A 19,374-nucleotide genomic window follows, 5' to 3' on the forward strand; every position below is an offset into this window, starting at 1 on the left:
TGTGTGTGGGACTTCAGTCCACACTGCATCAAATCAAAGGCTTATGTTCTTGTAATTAAAGACTGAGAGGGGGAAACAATGGGACTGGTATTTGGTTTGTTAACCCTTCGTTTTTTTTTTTTGTGCCGTCCTTTTGGCTTCGGTTGCACAAAGAAACAGCAACTATGATGTCAAAATAAAAGGGGTCGGTGGGTGGGTGGGGGGGGGGTCAATTTCTTAAATTGAGAACTCAAACAATTATGTTACAGCAATTTACACGTGCTCTTCAGAGCTTTTTGAACTGGTGGAGAACACCATCCTTACAAAATGAGAAAGAAGATATGAAATTTCAGAGCAGACATGAAATTAGACATGGGCGGGAGTATATACACACACACACACACACCTATCAGCATGACTCGTAGCCAGCCCACCTCTCCTCCACACAATTCCCATTTAAAAGGTAGCACTGAGCAGTGGGTGGTTGGTCAAGAAGACAGACGATTACAGATGCTCTTGTCAGTTCTTAACACTGATGTACCTCAAGAAAACGGTAGTAATACACTAAATGCTTCCTAATTCTACTGCTGGGACTTTTAAGTGCTGAACTGGAGTTTGGCTCGGACTCAGGTGTTCTCCAAGTCCAGCGCGAGTCCACATCGTGGTGGCAGTCGATGGCTCTCTCACTGGGTTGAAGGTTGGACCCGGCGGGCCGGGGCTGATGGAGAGACGGGGGTGGAGGGTGGAGGGTGGAGGGTGGAGGGTCTCTGGCGTGGCAGTGGAAGGGCTCAGCATACATTTGGTGTCAGGTTGTCCTGAGATTAACTCAGATACAGAGGCTTGTCTCTCTGAAGGCTGCAGGAGACAGATTAAAGACACACATGAACAAAATGGCCAGACTGGTAGCGTCGGCTTCGTGGGCCATGAGGTGGTATAATGAAAACATGTTCTCTTCATAAGACAGAATATTTAGTTTTTGTGTGGAGACTGCATGTTCTCCCTGAGTGTGTCGTGGGGTTTTTCCCAGGTGCTGCGGTTTGAATACATATTTCACAGAAACCTTAAAAAAAAAATGGAATCGACAATAAAAAAACTATACAATTTATGTTTCTTCTAGTATTTTTTTCTGGACCAGAACATTTCCAGTATAAACACACTCCGAGAGCCGACATTTAACCTAAACACGAGTTCTGCACCAAGTTTATGATACTGTTGGTGATCAAGTTGAAGATGTTAACACCTTTGTGTGTTGGGATTTGATTTCCCCAAAAATCAATGTTCTGTAGCTTTCCCTGAATTTACAGCAGCACCTGCCGTCAGCTCCCACCAGCAAAGCTCCAGAAGTGGAGCAGCTTATTGTGACTTTTGGAATATGGCCGCCAGGTAGGACATAATCAGGCAGTCAATCCACTATTTTATTCCATTTGTTCCAGTTTGTTGAAAACACAATTTTTGTGAATTAATTGTGATCAATCACATTTTTTTTTACAATATTTAAAACTGCTGACATTTAAAATGTTCAAAGCATGGATCCACAGTGCATGGAAGATCTTCTGCTGATATCACATTAAAATGAATCTGTTAAACACACCCTTCTCCTAGTGTCAGCAATGTAACAGGTGAAGTAACTTTGTCCATTAGTTTTTAATTAAGTGGAAACTTTGTGATTTCGTTTCTTTGGCCTGAATTGTTTCCTGGCTGTTTTCTCTTCATCATTTATTTGGATTTTATTAATACATTTTTTTTTTAATATGTCAAAAAATGCACAATGTGTTTGAGCATCTGTATTTCTGATGTTTGACACATTCCACTGTTTTCTAGCCGTTTTTAAATGTTCTAGATATTAACAGGAATTATGAAACCACCCAGGCCAAGTCCTGTCAGCAGAGACAGGAGAGTAGTAAATGTGTTAAAAACCCGCATCTGTAAACTGTGTCAACACCCACCCGTTGCCATGGTAATCAGTGCTCCAGTCCAGAGAGGGGTGGTGGTGGTTCGGTGTGTGTCGACCCAGCTGGTGGTAGTCCACTGATGATGACATCACTGCGCCATTATTCAACATGCCTCCTCCTATTGGCTGGTAGTCAGACTGAAGGGAGGGAGGGTAGCCCTGCAATCAAAAACAATCATCCGTTTTAAAAAAGGAGAAATGAAGTTATAAGCCACATTCACGTTGTGTGTACGAACCAAATACCTGTGAACATTTGTGTTCTCAAACTACAAGTGGAGCTGGATGTTGATGACATTTAGTCTCTTACACATAAATATGAAAATCCAAGATTGCTTGACGTGAAAATCAGCAGTTAAAACGGCAGTAATGAAACACGAGGTGAAGATGCAAATTGAAGGAGATATATGGACGCTAATATTCATGAAAAAAAACACCAAAAAAACCGCCACACAACTGAAAGCTGATTATTGTAGCCTGGCCTGTTGATTTGACCTGCTTATCAGCAGGGAAACTCAATTAGCAGCAGCAGAAAACCCCTGGAAACACTTAAGATACTTCAAAAGCAATGCTCTTTTTTGAAATCATTGTGAAAATAAGTAGCTACAAATGCATTTAGAAAAATAAAATCCTTACATCTAACTGTTGAACTTGCATTAGAATCATTACATTTTCTTAAGCTTCATTATTAGAGAAGCTCTATTTTGATTTACAAAAGAGGACACTTGGCCTCACATTGCAGTACTTGATTCTCCAAGTTTACTCAATTTAGATCAAATCCAATAAAGTCAAATAAAACTGGACCTTATTAATGTATCAAAACTAGGACAGGAATAAAATGACATGTTTGGGCAAAACAGAAAGTTTGCTCACTCTTAATTATTATGCATTAATAAATTAATCCAACAAGCAGCATAGTATAGTGCGGAAAGACAAAGTGAAAAGTTTCCCAGAATGTTTTAAGGATCCGCGGGAAACTTCTCACTGTTGGTACCAAAGTTAATCTAAAATGACCGACTGCACAAATGTGACCTGCTTGAGAAGTGTGATGGAAAATGGTCAAACTCCAGGTTTCCTGTGAGGATTCATGCCTCAGTGAATAGTGTGGGTCTGGTCAGATGTCCTGAGAAAGTGGCATCGGTACCAGTGGACATGATTCTTGTGAGGAAATATGGTGAAAACTGTGGTTGTGATTTGCTATTTGCTTATGATAACTGCATCATACCAAGTACAGCATAACAACTTCAAATCCTGATATGGATCCTTGAACAAAGTAATAAGGACAAACAATTGAAACAATCCAATGTTTGGCTCGAGAAGAAGCTGACAGTTGTGGATTACTCGAGCAGAACAGAAAACCTGCTTCTCATGCAAATGCGACCCAGTATGTGATTGAAAACACACATTTAGCCCTACAAGTGTGTTAAGAGTCAACAAGCATGTTTTTGGAGAGCAGGAGTAAAGAACATCCAAACACCACAGAGGTCTTGATCCCAGACTCAAAGCCTGGATAGTGTCGGTGATAAGCGGCCCCGGTATTCAATGTCTTGGAGCGAAACCACATTTGCAGGACGGACCCGTTGAGATTTTAGCAGCTCGATGTCAGAAACTTGTGAACAGAATGTTGTTAAGGGATTTATTTTCCTGAGAAGGGCAATACCAACTCCTGAAGCAACGGTTACATGTTCACATAAAACACAAGACACCTATCGATGTTTAACAGAATCCATGGTGAAAATCCTTTCCTGCATAACTTAAGGATGTAAAGTTCTTCATCCCAAATGAGCCCAGACAGCCCACGTTTACCATGGGATGTACTTACTGTTTACATGAGAGGATCGAATCAAAGCTTTAATAAGGGGCTGTCTGATTTTTCTCAATGGGGATGTCTGGCAGTTTTAGAAATAACTTTTCGTTCAATAGAGTTGCATCGACTATTCTTGAAATGTACCAGGTCATTACTTGGCAAAAGTCATTAAAAAGGTAAAATCCTTCACATGCATTTAAAGTGTCTTTTGAGCAGGTTTGAAAGGTGGCCTGTTTACTTCCTCCTTTAACCTGAATGCGTCCATAGACAGTTGGAGCAAACCAGCCATTAGCACCTCTTTGGCAAAATGGCTCCTGATGAATGGGGACGCGAATGAAGACCTGCATCGCACTGAAGTGAAAGGGAGACAGATCAGTTGCAGGTTCATCAGCAGTAATTACAGAGTTTTGAGTATCTTTCTGATTCTATCATCCGCCATGAGGAGGAAGAGGAGGAAGAGGAGAAGCACGGAGGACAACCGAAGATGAAAAGGTAAGAGGAGAGGGGAAAAGGAGGTGAGCGTGTCTTAAAACCACAGGATATGTTTGGGAGGAGAGGGAGATGGAAAAATGAGTGCAGGCGATGACAAGTGCAGAGGAGTGTGCAGGGGGGGGAGAAGAGAGGGAGGGGGGGACTGAAAGGGAAGTTAATCTGAGTGTTGTGAGTGAAAGAAGAGAAAGAGGAGGACAGCAGGTGGTTGGGTTCTCCCTCGCTCTCCTCCCCCTCTCCTCCTCTACCTCACCTATTCATCTATTGTTGAGCAAATTCTTCTCCTTCACTCCTTCACAAAGACCCCATCTGCCTCTTTTGTCTCTCTCTCTCTCTCTCTCTCTCTCTCTCCCCCCCCCCCCCTCTCTCTCTCTCTCTCTCTCCTTTCCCTTTTCCTCTCTCTCTTCCTCCCTTCCCCCAGCAGTTCTCACTCTTCACCCAGAAAAATAAAATAAAAAATAGAAAAACTTTGGAGCTCTGTCACTGTGTCCTCTTCTTTTCTTCACTTTTTCTTCTTTTTTGTTTGGTTTCTTTTCGGGGAAAAAAAAAAAAGCAAGATGGAAGAGAGAAAAAAAAAAAAGGGATTACGGGAGTGTGGGATTTAGAAGTGCATTATAAAAAGAGGGATAAAATGGAAAGTGAGACTCAGTGGTGATCTAGTCCTGCATATTTTAGCAAGTCTAGAGGGTATTTGCTTCAAAGTGTCTTATACAAGACAAAACATAAATTCGTGTCACAGGCATCCTGCACTCGCTCCAGTCTGAGGAGAGTCACTTTAAAACAAATGATGGGCTGAATGACATAATAAAGTTAGTTCAATTAGAAAAAACAAACACTCACTTTATCCAACAAAACTTCACATTTTGGGTAGAATGTTTCATCAGGAGGTCCAAAAGTAAAAATCTTCTTTTATGGTGTTTGACTCATTCAGGCAGCAAGGAGAAGGTTAGAATATAATTCAATCCAGATTAGTGTAACTTCTCTTTAACTCCTTTTAGTTTCATTAGTAGACGGTCACAATAAGATACACACACACACGTGTGTGTGTGTGTGTGTGTGTGTGTGTGTGTGTGTGTGTGTGTGTGTGTGTGTGTGTGTGTGTCGGGATAAAGCTAGGTATAAACAGATGTCTCAGGCTTGACCTTTCCTGTTGGGACAAGCTGCATGTGTTAAGGGATTGTAGGACAACTCATCCACGGATGATATTTCAGAATTTTTGGGAGAAAATAAATCCTGTACAATGTGGTTTTACATATTATATCTAATTGATATTTTATATATGTTTCATATATCTAGTATATGTCCATATATATTTAGTATAGTATCATATGGCTTTGTTTCTTCTGAAGAATGGTCTTCTCTGCACACATGACGCCCCCCCCCCCCCCCCCCCCCAACCCCAAACTTTGGCACTGCAGTGAGCTGCGCATGCACGTTCCACCTCGCTAATGACTGTACCCGTCATATTTTAATCACGTTTATCATATAACGTCGCTACTGTATGAGCCCCGCAGCTCCTTAACATGTCGGAGGGCTCGCTTACGTGGCGCACCTGAACGCATCACCCAAAGCTGTCAGCTACGACAATCAGCCCGTTTTCCGTGTTCGGCAGGCTGTCCGCTCATTAAGGTGTGTTAACAGTTGAATACTCCACAGTGACTGTACTTTGAAATCCAATCCTCCAAAACAATAATGCTGAATAAGCATGTAACGTGGCTACCGTATGAGCCCCGCAGCTCCTTAACATGTCGGAAAGTGGGCGTACGACACGTCAACGAGCACCTGAACGCATCACTCAAAGCCGTCATCTATGAAGCGGCGTTAGTGCGCCCCTGTTGAGTTTGTGCTCCGGGCAGCTGCCAATGTTTATGTTTTTGTGTCAAACATACTTAATATCTTGTGTTTTTGTGTCAAATGCACTTAATACTCCGTCCAAATGTGTCAAATATACGTGCGTGCGTCTTTGCTGTGTTATCGTCTTCCTTGATGAATGACTTGACTGTATTCCACGAGAATAACTCTGAGGTGTGGCCAATGCAGACAATACGAACATTTCTAGTTTTTGCTTGAGTGCATCTGATCACACCAGAGGCTTTGCTTCCTATGACGCTGACAACCGAACTAACATTTGTGGTCACCAGTACTAACTACTGCATGCAAGGAACGGCCCACAGGACGTCATTGTTCACTTACCAACAATAATGTCCAATCCTTGACCGTTGATTCTTTTTGAGAGGACATAGTAGTGTAGTTTTGACTTTATGGCTGGCAGGCGTACTACCTAAAATGAGATTGGAGCCTTCACAGCGACATTTAAAGCAGATGAAATACCATCGGTATTTGTTTTTGCAGGCTTTCGGAGTGTGCAGTGTGGGGTCTTACAGAGGATAACCCACAGAGAGCAGGACTTTATAGGAGTTTCATACAGACGCTGAGTCACAATATTTTTACTGGACTGACTTTTACTAATGTCAAAGTTTGTTTCGCTCATTAGTATTTTCTCTTCGGTGTGTCTTCCTTTGTTTGCGTTCACATGTGAAGCACTTTTGGTTGCATGTCTGCATACAGAGATTTGCCACCAGCCTCCTGAAATGAAAATTGCAGATCTGGAAATTTGTCCCCTTTTCACATTCTGGCTCAAATAATTATTTGAGAATTTGTTAATCAAATCTGAGTTTATCAGCCCCATTGCCCTTTTCTCGCAAATCACTGAACAGAGGAGAATGGCATGACAGTCTGCACTTTCCAAAAGGAATCTTATCTCAAAATGACTTAATTAACCAACTGAGATGAAAACAAGGATCACTGATGAAGACGGAGGGCAGAGTGACTCTAAGCAATGAATCACACTTTCGCAAATGTTTGACCTGATGCTGACACAACTTCATCTGATTCCACTGTGAGGAGTCGCACAGCAGAAACTTCCTCTGCGGTGGGATTTTCAAAAAACATGTATTGTGCAATGCAATTACTCTTTAATTTCCCTTTAAAAATATTGTTCCAGCATTTTCCTGTTTGGAATTTCAACAGCAGATCCACTGCTTCCATTACACCCTGTCGTCTAAGTTCATCACCCTCCTTCACCGCATCCATGAACCTCCTCACCTCTCCTCCCGACACCTGGCAGCTCCATCCGCAACATCCTTTTCCCTTACATCACCACCATCCCTTATACATACGTGACCAATTCACCCTCGTCTTTTTTACCCACCAAACTGTCAAACTGTATGACTTTATTACATATAATTGTAAATGTGAGACTTGTGTGGGGTTGCAATACAATTTGATATGACCCAAAATATGACCCTATCCAGTGTAAGCGTCTGGGGAAACCCTCAGGTGTGTGTGCACAGACTAAAGTCATGAGTTCAAGTAAAATGTTAAATAATAGCTATAATAATATTTTCGCCATGAAATTATAGTGTAGTATACAGGAAGTACTGTGGCAAATTGTATTTCTAATGAGGGTTTTTGCACTTACAGTTGCTAACTTGGTGTCTTAAGTGAATGAAAGTCATAACCTTCTGTGTTTGCAGTCAATTCTGAAGTGTTAGCAGCAGATATGATCATTCGATTTAACCTCCATAGACCATTTTTTTCTCATTGTGTGAGTGGCCTCAAAGCACTTTATACAGCTCGTCACACAAACACTGACGATGACAGCCGCCATGTAAGGTGCTCAAACCTCACTGGGAGCATGTGAGCTTCAGTGCCTTGCTCAAGGACGCGAGCTGGAGGATTGACCCATAACCAATGCGATTGGTAAACGAACCTCTATGAGTCAGAGACGCCCCAAGACGAAGCAAACTGAATGCTATGAATGAGAACTGATCTCAACCATGTTTGCGAAGCCATTTTTAGAAAGGACTACAATCAGCCTACATGTCACTTAGAATGTTTAAATAAAAAGTGAGGTTGTGAGATTACAGACTGAAAGCAGCTGACCTGTGTGATGCCAGGGGAGTGTGCCATCCCCAGTGAGTGTCCACTGAGCTGTTGGTGCTGTTGGCGTGGGCTGTGCAGGCCTCCCAGGTGTGCCTGACTGTGGAGGGGTGGGCTGATCTGCAGCGGAGGGGTGGACGCGGCTGCCACGTTGCCCAGGGACAGGGCTCCCTGGTGGGGGACGCTGGGCCTGGGTACGGTTCCCCTGGAGGACAGAGCCTGGAGCTGGGGATGGATTTGAGTGTGCGGGTGTGTTAGGTGGGGGCCGAGGCCGGGGCTCGAGGCATGGGAAGGGTGTGATGGGTGAGGGTACGACATGTACATGCCGGGGTGCTGGGGGTGGGGGAGAGAGTGGGGGTGGGAGAGCGAGCCAGAGGAAGGGTGCTGGCCCGGGTGCCCCGGGTGCCCCGGGTGGCCCGGGTGGCCCGGGTGGCCCGGGTAGAGTGAAGACTTGGGAGGAAACATTGAGGTAGAAGAAGAGGAGGAAGAGTGAGGCGGCTTCATGTCAGATGGCTCATTGTAGCTCTGGGAAAGACGAAAAAGTAATTAGTTTTGCAATTTTTTCACATTTATCGTTGAACATAATTTGTGAATCAGTTAAAGTCTCAGAGTGCGTGGCACCTGTGAGACCAGGCTGGCTCTGTAGGCAGCCAGTTGTTTCAGATACTCCTTCTTCGCCGTCTCCGTCTTCTTCTTATACACCTGCAACACAGAAACAAAACCACAAGAAGTCTTTATGTGAGCAACATAATCAGGCAGTTTCCAATCTTAATAATATTGTTCCCTGATAAAAATCATCATGGGAACTGATGTTTTTTTTTCTCCTCAGCTGACACATTTCGCTAATAACCAAAATAATGAATTCCCAATGTACTGACGGAACGCTGTAGAAATCAATAGACAGGCCATTTGTAGAAATGTTCACAGTGCACTAACTGGTAATCTAAGTGGTATTAGAGGAGCGGATGCAGTTGATTCCTGTCACAAAGATGATCAGTCTCACTGAGATTACATTTACTTCCTTTATGGTTTCTCTGATCAAGATAAACATGCTTGTTCTCACGAGGTTCGATTCAGCGGTGAGGTTTGTGGTTTTATGTACAAAGAGATGATAGAAGCAAAAAGTAATGTAAACATTCTCCGTTTGTTGAGATTTGTTTGCAGTTTTTTATTAGACCAAATGTTTTTTTTGTTTTCTTTTCAATGTCTCTTTTTAAATCGGGAACACATGACTACATGAAGAGGTTGTTGTTGATGTAAACAGAGAAAATCATCTATATGAGAACTGACCTGTTTCTGCTCCTCACCAAGGCCGTCCCACATGGAGGCCACAATCTTTGACACTTCTCCGAAGGTGGCGTTGGGGTTCTGGGCCTTGATGTTGGCTTGAGTGTCCCTGAAGAACAGAGCGTAGGCCGACACTGGCTTCACTGGCTCGTTGGGGTCCTTTCGCTTCTTCTTCTTTGGTGTTTTGGGTTTCTTTGAGATGTCCACAGTTGCTGGTCGTTTCTCTCCCTGCAGAGAACAACACTGCATGACGTTCTCTCATTGGCCACCAAAATGAACACTTCTGTGATGATCTTAAGAAAAACATTAACGCAAAGAGAGATTTTATGTCACGTCTGCTGTTCTGGATCTCTACAGATTGTAGATATGAATCTAATGAAGCAAAGAGAAATCTGCAGCAATAATTCAACAAAAAGACATCCTGCTCAAAATGACACAAAGGCAAAACAACGGTGAATTATGTTGCTTGCATTATTTTAAGGCTGCATTTTAACAATTCACACTTCTTCATGAGTCACAGGACTAAGCTGTAACCACAGCTTTTGTTTTCTGAAAAGAGCTGAAGGGAAACTCCCCACCAGTCTCTCAAACGAGTGGTTGAAAACCAATCACGCAATGAGGAGAGCAAGTTTCCATGAACAGAAATATAGAAACTAAATATATAACATTCAAAGGATTAGCCAAGCTGCTCCAGCTGGACTGCTTGGAGGACACACACGTCTGTAAAACATGATTTCAAACTGGTTAACATTTTGAACTGATTGCATTAAGTCAGTTTGTAGTTATTGAGCAAAACTCAAGTACAAGTACCATAATGAATTTATTAATTCGATAACATTTTCTTTGTTTGGGCTCAGGTTACAGTATTTTCTACTCAATGTGCCCCTAAATGTCAGTTCTTATGTGCACCGTTTTGCCTCCTGAAGCACTTTGAATTATTTGAAACATGTTTTACCTTCACTGATTGATGAGCCTGTTTAATTTCTCCATGCCAACCCAAGTCTAGTCTATAGTATGAAGTGAACTACATGGTCATGTGCATAACTAAATAAAACAGTAGCAGCTCCTAAACATGAAGCTTTAATCAGACTCAGTTTATGGCTTTTCACCCATCCTTTCCTCCTGAAGTCAGTCATTATATTTGTGTATGTGTTATTTTTCCCCCTTTACCCTGAGTCCGTCATCATTGTCGTCCTCATGTGCAGAGCTGGATGGAGACGGAGTGGCAGATTTGCTTCCAGGGGGAGAGGGGGAATTGTGGGAAACGGCGTTCCCACTCAGACTCAGCTGGGATTGGTTGATGGTGGACAACTGGCCCTGCTGGCTCATTCCTGATTGGCTCCTGGGTCCGAGCGCTGCTTCAATTGGCTGTTGGCTGCTGGTGAACCGAGAGTCCGAGTTCACCATCTGCTGCATCTGTGCAAAGTAATAATGAACGTGAATGAATGGAGTCACTAGAAATGTGTTATTTGCTTATAAACGTGTATTTATGATTGAATTACTTTCTTCACATCAGTGTGAATCATCCCCAGACATACTGTGAGCTTATTGACCTTCAAAATAAAAAAATAAAAAAGTAGTTCTATTTATTACTGCACCAACCCTTAAATTGAAATAATTTCAGCTGGTTTGCCTTCAAAAAGAAAAATCATAATTTGTTTTTAACTTTTTACCAGTTGGGGCTCTAAGACATAAAGAAGAACAGCACGTGCCAACACATTCTAATTGTGAGTCAAATACTGTATTTGTTACACCTTCTAATGAACTTTGTCATTTCAAACAGCACCCAGTCAAAACCTAAATGACACATTCAAAACCACCAAAGCAGTGCTTAGTCTCTATTCTAGTCACTATTACATTGCTCCACTTTCACAGTTAGAAGATGTCAACCGGTTTGATTTCAGCTGAGATAATCAAGCCTCTTTTTTTGGAATGTTTAAGTGGTCCGCAAATCACATTTAAAATTACTACATGACAAGATATCAATTATTTCATTATATGTTAAGATACTATATTAAATACTGTATATACTGTATATGTTCAAAGAATATTTCTTGCTGACTTTTCTTGGCTGCACAGATAACACTATGTTGATACTAGTTACTGTATGTTGTAATCGTGTTCTGTGCTGTAACGTACAATGTTGTTACTTTTGCCAGGTGTGTTAAACAACAGAACATACACTTCAGTTAAACAGTAGTTATGATATTAAATCCCTTCGTAAGGATGGAATAAATATAGAAAATAGTGTTACTGAGTATTACTGTATTTATAGTCATTGATTAATTCACTATAGTAGTTTTTTTTTTTTTTTTACCAGTTCCAAACAACCTAAAAGACATTAAAATGTTCCATTGCTTATTGGATTCGAGTCAGACTTGTGGGAAATTGTTAAAGCCAACACTGAATGAATGAAGTCCGAGTTCAGCAATTCATGAGGGTGCACATGTGCATATGAGAAAAATGCTTAAAAAGCACTGGCACAGATATGTGTTCCTTCTCATGATGCAGAAAATGCTTTTACTTAACATTCAACACCTATAAATAAGGCATTTTAATTCAAATTCAAGTTATTTTCTAAATTGTTGCAAAAACCTTTTTTTAAATTTGACACCTCTGTAATTGAATCTCATCTTGGAAGAGGTGCATTCATTTGTAATAAGTTACCGGTGGAAATAATGCAGGTTTTAGCGAAACTGTGCAGACAAAAAGGAAGAGAATGAATAATGGACGAATATCAGTCTAATCATTTTTGTTATTCTGGTGATATATATTATTTGCTTCGCATTTAAAATATGACTATATGTCAGTGTTGTGTGCATCCTGTCGTCCTGCAGAAAGAATGAAAAAAAACAAAAACAAACTAAAACAGCATTTGAGGTATGTATCACGCTTATGTGACAGACAAAGCCTCCAGACTCGGTCTGCCTTCACTTGGCAGGGCTGGTACAGTGTGCAGCAGTCCAGGATTCAGCAATAATGAAATCTGATAGTAACTGTGGCAACGGGCAATACAGGTCTGAGAGAAGACGGGATCAGAAGTCATTTAAAAGCATCAATTCCTCCTCACGTGTAAGTACATCAGTGCCGATTTGAAACTTAATTTGCAGCACTCCCGAGAAGTTGCCACACCAGTGTATGTGGATGAGAAGAAGCCAAGTCCCCAGGGGCCGAATGAGCAGATACAATCACTGCTCCATTCATTTCAGGGCCTCAATAACTTTACAGAAAATGTTTACTACAAGATATAGAAGTGACCAGACAGCCTGGTTCGTGCCTCTACGGCCAGACGCCATGAACGCACAATGCACGATTGCCGTTTAATTCACTTCACAACTTTTTTTTGCTGACGTCTCAGCAATGAGTCAGTCGTCGGTTTACATTCTATCCATTTCTTAAGAAAACAAAACTTAGCATTTCTAACTCCCTCCGCATGAGAACTTTCACACATATCGTCACAAATACCAACACGGATGGTGGGGTGTGTGCAGACTTTCCTCCTTACTCAGCACCGAATGGTAACGGATGTGGTCTGGAGCGACGTGGCCCTCCTGGGAACACATTACCTGAACTCGGTTACTGGCAGCAGCATCTCAATACTGCTGCGGTATTTAGGTGGAACAATAAGTGACATTTCTCTGACATGGGAAGAGGTTTCAAACTGATGTAATGTGCTGGTGGAAATGCTGAAAAATATTAGTTGTGGTTTGGTCGAAGCAGAGATGGGACTCCCAACAGATGTCATATCAGTAAACAGCCACAATGTCCTGTTCATATTTTACAGAAACTTTTCTAATTCACAAGGGAAACAGAAGCACAATAAAATAAACCAATCAATGCATAGCTATGTCATAAATGTAGCTGGAATTCTGATTCTTTATACGGAGGATGCCGAAGCAAGAAAAAACAAGAGAATCAGAGATTTCTGACCTCTAGCAAGTGTGGACTTGGACACAGGGAAATGATCAGCCGCTTTTATTCATTTATGTAGTTTGGTAATAATTTGAAAGAACACAAGATAAGACAACACATTGTGATATATATATATATATATATATATATATATATATATATATATATATATATATATATATGTATATATATCAATGTGTATTGATCGAGATCACCACCAAAATTTTATAGGTTCTTCCTTTGATCAAAATGTACCTGTGTACCAATTTTCATGAAGAGCCGCAGATAAGGTTTTGAGATATTTTGTTGACAGACAGACAGACAGACAGACAGACAGGTGATTTTAAAACCTCCTTGGCGGAGGCAATAAGCATCTTGCACCACCCTCAGGCTCAAGATCAAGACTTTACCAAATGACTCTGAATGAGAATATTACAGATTCTAATCTTTCTGGCTGAATGTGAAGGCTTCAAAATGATGATGTTGATAATAAAGTGTTAATGGATCATAGAAATGCGTTGACTATATTGGCAGCACAAGCAGCAATATTACACTGAAGAAGGAGGTTGAAAGGTCACAGAAAAAGATCAACCAAGATCATCACAGTCAGAAGAAAACGGGTTCTGAACTAAGAGCAGAGTCACAGATAAAGTTTCCTTCACTGTGGGTGGGAGGTCATTTCTGATGATGTCCTGGGAGAAGAGCACAGGGGGAACCCCTGACACCTGAGTGATGACTAATACACGTAAATAAGAGGAGGAAAAGACAGAAGAGTCATATCTCCACATGAGTGTAGGTAACGGTGAAGTCTGTTCTGTGTGAATGTCACACGCTTCTACACATTTCTGCAGATTGGCACTTTTTTCTTTTTTCATTTGATTTAGACAAACTGCTGCAAAGGTAACCCAGCTCTATTAATTGTGTGAAATCAGTAAATGACACACAAAAGTGTTATACATTAAAATATTTATATTACACCTTCTTGAAATGTATAGTTGCAAAATAACTTAATTACGGAGGATCTGGTTTCCCTGGGTCAGATCAGATGGAATCAGGCTCCTCAGAAAGCTGCTGTTTTGACTCAGCTTAATTCAATTTAAGTGAGACATTTAAATCGTATATTTTTGTCGTTCCAAATCAGACAACTGAAATGAAACCTTCTAGAAATAGTGCCAAATGAAAGAAGATATTAATTGCAGATATCACTCGTAATTGCTTCCTAAATGGGATGAAACTAAATGCATTGCAAAGGACAAAGATACCAAACACATGCATCTTGAGTTACTGCACATTTCTTACAGACTTCACTTTGCATAAATGTCACATATTCTCATGCTGAAGGTGCTTGGAGTAGACCCTGTTAATCGTTTCATGTGCTGCTGCCAGGCTTCGGCTAATATGAGTAAACGGGAGATTTCGGATTTGAAAATGGTTTTCTGGTTTAAAAAGGGTGAAATACATTTTTACAAAAATCACAGATTAGGAGTTATAATAAAATTTCTAATGGAGAAGGGCATCAAAGTCCTAGATAATCGTTTAACAGTGTCCATCTTCATTATCAGATGCCAAAACAACCAGAAGACTCCACTTTGCAATATCAACTGCAACTGAGTAGTCTTGCCTCCTGGAAGAATAGCACACACACACACACACACACACACACACACACACACACACACACACACACACACACACACACACACACACACACACACACACACACACACACACACACACACACACACACACACACACACAGTCGTTTTAGCCCCCCTCACCCACCCCGATTAGACCGAGCCAGGCATGGTTGCTAGGCAACCATAAATTCATGGACTGGCAGTAAATGTATGTTAGTATGAAAATATAAAAGTGAGAGAGAGAGAGAGAGAGAGAGAGAGAGAGAGAGAGAGAGAGAGAGAGAGAGAGAGAGAGAGAGAGAGAGAGAAATAAGACCTTTCCTTCAAGCCACCAGAATAATTATCTCTACTGTTATAGAGTTAATGGGTTAATCACAACCAAAGACAAGAAGGGAAGAATGAGAATTTAATTAAAAGTTATGAAAAAAAACAACCAAAAAAAAACAGTCTAACTTGTGGTGTTTAACAGCCACTTTATTTCAGCTGAAGTCAGGGTCTCGCGCGTCTCATGTTGCTGCAAAATGACACTTAATATTAAGAGTGGGTACGTTCACTTTGGAGATTGAGACAACAGACGCACAAACTAAGAGATGATGAGTGGGAGGTGAGACCGTTTCATTCTTAATAAAAAAATGAAAAGAAAAAAAAAGAAATGGGAGCAATCTTTATTACGGATACTGACACTTACACCCCCCCACCACCACCACCACCACCATCACCGTGCAGCCGGTTTCCACGACAGTTGAGGTAAGAGCAAATCTGGAGTCAAGCTTTCATTTCTTTCCTGTTTGACACAGTGAATGTCACAGCTAAAAGCAAGATTTTCACTTTACTGTGAAATGAAGACTTGAAAATACGAAGCAAATGTCAGATCCACCAGCTGCCACGACTGGCCTTCAAATAACACAGCTGCCGGCGATATCACATTTCACACAGTTTAAGCGAGTAAAATGTGGAGATATACAGTTAGAATGCACCTGAGGGCCATTAATGCTGATCTGAAGACGAACACCGATTGTTAATTTACTATGAATGATCTGAAGTCTCAAACACATAAGTGAAGAGTTTCAAAACTATCTATTTTAATAGAACAGATTATTAGTTGCTTGAAAAGTATAACATTTTAAAGTATATAACATTCAATGTGATGAATGATACCTGTCGTTACTATACAATGGGTCGGGGTGAGTTATTGGTGACCACTGACCCTATGCATGTATTCAATATTATAAATAAGTTATAAAGTAAAACCAGTTCAAAACAAAAATAAACAAAAAAAACTCAATCTTTCACCCTCCAGAACAGAATGGCCTGCTGTGAACTGTTAAAATGACCGTCAAAGGGTTTAAAAATGAATAAAGATGTGACACGCAAGTAAAATAAACAACATTGGAAAACATTAACTGGCAGGAACTATTTCAGAGATTCATTAGATTTACCAGCTACAACTCTTCTCCGGATTTTGATGAACAACTGAAGTGTTTAAGGGAAACAAAAGTAGTTTTAAGTAGTCATTAGTTTTATGGAGAAAATCGAAAAAGTAAAAAAACTAATTGGTAATTAATGAAGCACTCGCTGCACCGCCGGTGAAAGAAAAGATATCACACTTTGTTTTAAGAAAAAAAAAAAAAACTAAACACACAATGAGAATCGAAACCTACACAGAAAAATACTACTTTTATTTTTTTTATTTTTAGATTTTTTATGTTCAGATTCACTTCCTTCTTTTATTAAAAACTGAAATGTTCTTAACTTCTATCACCCGCAACACGTCCGACCTGAGAACGAGTCGACTCAGATTAATAGTTTTCATGATTTCAACAAGTGACGTGGCATCTCCCTGTTAATTATTCACAGATCTTTATACGCCATTGAGTAATTTTGAGTTTGCACTCTCTCAAATGTTTTAACAGCCAGGATGGGTATACATCGTTGACAGTTTCTCTGTATTTGTAGCTGTAACGATTTGACGTGCCGATGAAGTTCAGAGACTCTGGCTTCATCTGGAGGAGTGACACGCGAGGCGCTATGCATCTGCTATAATAAGAAAAAGTTGTGCGTTTATTGAAGCCCGGCTCAGCTTGCCATGAGGAATTTGTTACAGTGAACTCTGAAAAATCTTTAAAACCATCAAGAAAACAAGCAGGCTGATCAAAGTGCAATCAGGCAGAGTAGTGCAAAGTTTGCACTATGGGGTATTTAACCAGGGGAGGTCTGCTCAAGCTGATTTCTCAATGTTTATTTGAAATATGATAAGTTTGGGGGTTTTTTAGACTCGGGTTTTACTCACCACAGACAGAGTGCTGGTCATCGGGCCACTGTCCGGGCTGAACGTGCCGCCGTCTTGGTTCAGCATGGCAGCTCCGTCCTGACCAGCGGCCATGCCGGGCAGATCCATGCCCTGCAGCTGGTAGGGGTGGTGAGAGGCAGAGCTGGACGGGGGGTCCAGGGGGTGGTACGGTCCAGAAGAGGAGTCGTGGGGGAGGTGGGGGGGCAGCATGTGGTCTGGCAAGGTGGGGGGGGTGATGGGCGGGATGTTGAAGTCGTCATCGCCCAAACCGCCCACCGGGTAGGACTACAGACAAAACACACACAAGTAAAAAAAATGTAAGAAATGCATCTCTGAGCTGTATTGTTTAGACATGACATGAGCAAGTGGCCAAAAAGAACACAAACTATTTGTTTCACAGGCGACGGGTGAAGAAAGTGTTATTATGGGGCTGCTGCGGCTCTGGGGCCCAAAATTGCTCTCGATGGTGTGCGATCAACTTGTACGCCAGTGTTAGTCACTGGTGTGTTTTGGTGTGCAAAAGAGTGGGTGACTGATCATGTGACGTGCACCGAGACTGCCTCAGCAGTCTGTAATTACCTAACGCATGAAGGATTAAAAAAAAATTCTAATGCATGTCGATTTCTACATTCTTTGAAGAGACATATAATTACAGAGGCATGTTTGCGATCCCTCAATGATCACATTCGCTCCTACTTGACATTGTTATATCCTCCTATATATTCTATCACATTAACGAAGCCAAGCACACATTTTCCTTTTCCTCTTCGACAACTGATGCAAGGGAGAAACAAGTTGAGGAGGCTGTCACATGATGATATAGGGGACATGTAAAAACTTGGGTGGATGAGCAATGTTGTTATCAGCGCTGTGACAACTTGTGGAAAATCAATAAGAATTGTATAGGGGACTATAGGAGCCCAAAGTGTCAGGAGACATTAGTGTCACAGTTAATAGATGGGTGAGATTAGAAAAACTGCCCATTATAGTTACCTCGGAGAGCTGAATTCAGTCTGGACTTCAGCTCTGTGTTGTGTCATGTAGTCATTCTTTCTCAGCAAGAGCTCCTATCACAGACTAATTATCACTAATGATATTCCCAGTCTTGAAAGAAAGCCTTCAGAACAAATGCTCGCTCATTCAGCAGCAGAACAATACAGTAATTTATATGTACAAGCCCATTTCGCCTGAGAGAATAGACACAGGCAGATCTTTGTATGTAAAAATACATCAGTGCTAATCTGACATGCAAAAAAAAAAAAAAAGAAGAAGAAGAAGAAGAAGAACCAGCCGCAGTCCCTGTATACCATAACAAATTATTCTGAGAGTAAAGACACATAAAAGGAAGACATGAAGAGGGAAATGGAGTGAGAGAATCATGCGAGAGAGGAGTGAGAGACACGAGAGTGAAAAGGCAGTGTTAGAGAAGCCCTCTCATACTAATCTGACAGAGGAGATCTTTTATAGAGACTGACAGCCTTTTCTGCTTGGCTGGCCACACCAGTCTCTCCATCTCGTACTCTTTTGCTCTTCATCTCTCACCATCCTTCTTCCTACCCTCTTTTGCTCTCTCGTTCTCCTAATCTCCTTCTCGATTTCTCTTTCATCCCTCACTCTTTCACTCCCCGTTACTCTTTGCTGCCCTATCAAAAGCCGGCGTGCGGTGGTGAGTTATAACTTGCATGACTTGTGAGCTAAGTGATGAGTTAGGGACTGCGTTATATCTTTAAATTCTCCATGTACCACGACTCTGGCTCGCGGATTTACTGTTTTAAAATAGGATGTGGGGAACTGACACATGTAATGTACAATCAGGAAAATGCATATATTCTTTAACTGAGGAGGAACACTGCAATTACCCTCTTTCCTTTTGTTCATTTTTTACGGATGCGAGTTAAATCAGAAGCAAACTGTAATTTTGTGGGTCACCCAAACGCTGACAGAAAGACCACGAGGGACCAAACTCTTTGTAATGATTTTCTAATTTAAGCGTATGCAAGTTCTTAAGCAAAGATAACAGCCTATGCTTTTTTATTTAGCCAACGATGCCTTGAAGACTAAACAGCTCATCCAAACAAGTACT

The 19,374-nt window shown here is 41.2% G+C and overlaps 1 protein-coding gene across 1 annotated transcript in view; it reads right to left on the reverse strand.

The window, feature by feature from the left end:
* Positions 1 to 205: 205 nt before the first annotated feature.
* The window catches only part of tox (thymocyte selection-associated high mobility group box), a gene marked incomplete at its 5' end in the record, with an annotated part of 47,133 nt that continues 27,964 nt past the window's right edge, over positions 206 to 19,374 (reverse strand). Inside the window, 7 exons of the mRNA XM_080467083.1 lie at positions 206 to 834; positions 1,926 to 2,089; positions 8,169 to 8,690; positions 8,787 to 8,867; positions 9,456 to 9,680; positions 10,623 to 10,868; positions 17,292 to 17,576. Of these exons, the coding sequence (XP_080323209.1) occupies positions 801 to 834; positions 1,926 to 2,089; positions 8,169 to 8,690; positions 8,787 to 8,867; positions 9,456 to 9,680; positions 10,623 to 10,868; positions 17,292 to 17,576 (1,557 nt within the window). The 3' untranslated portion in view covers positions 206 to 800. The remainder of the gene's footprint in view (positions 835 to 1,925; positions 2,090 to 8,168; positions 8,691 to 8,786; positions 8,868 to 9,455; positions 9,681 to 10,622; positions 10,869 to 17,291; positions 17,577 to 19,374) is intronic.

This window comes from Lipophrys pholis (assembly GCF_963383615.2).
Source record: "Lipophrys pholis genome assembly, chromosome: 1".
NCBI classification, from domain to species: Eukaryota; Metazoa; Chordata; class Actinopteri; order Blenniiformes; family Blenniidae; genus Lipophrys; species Lipophrys pholis.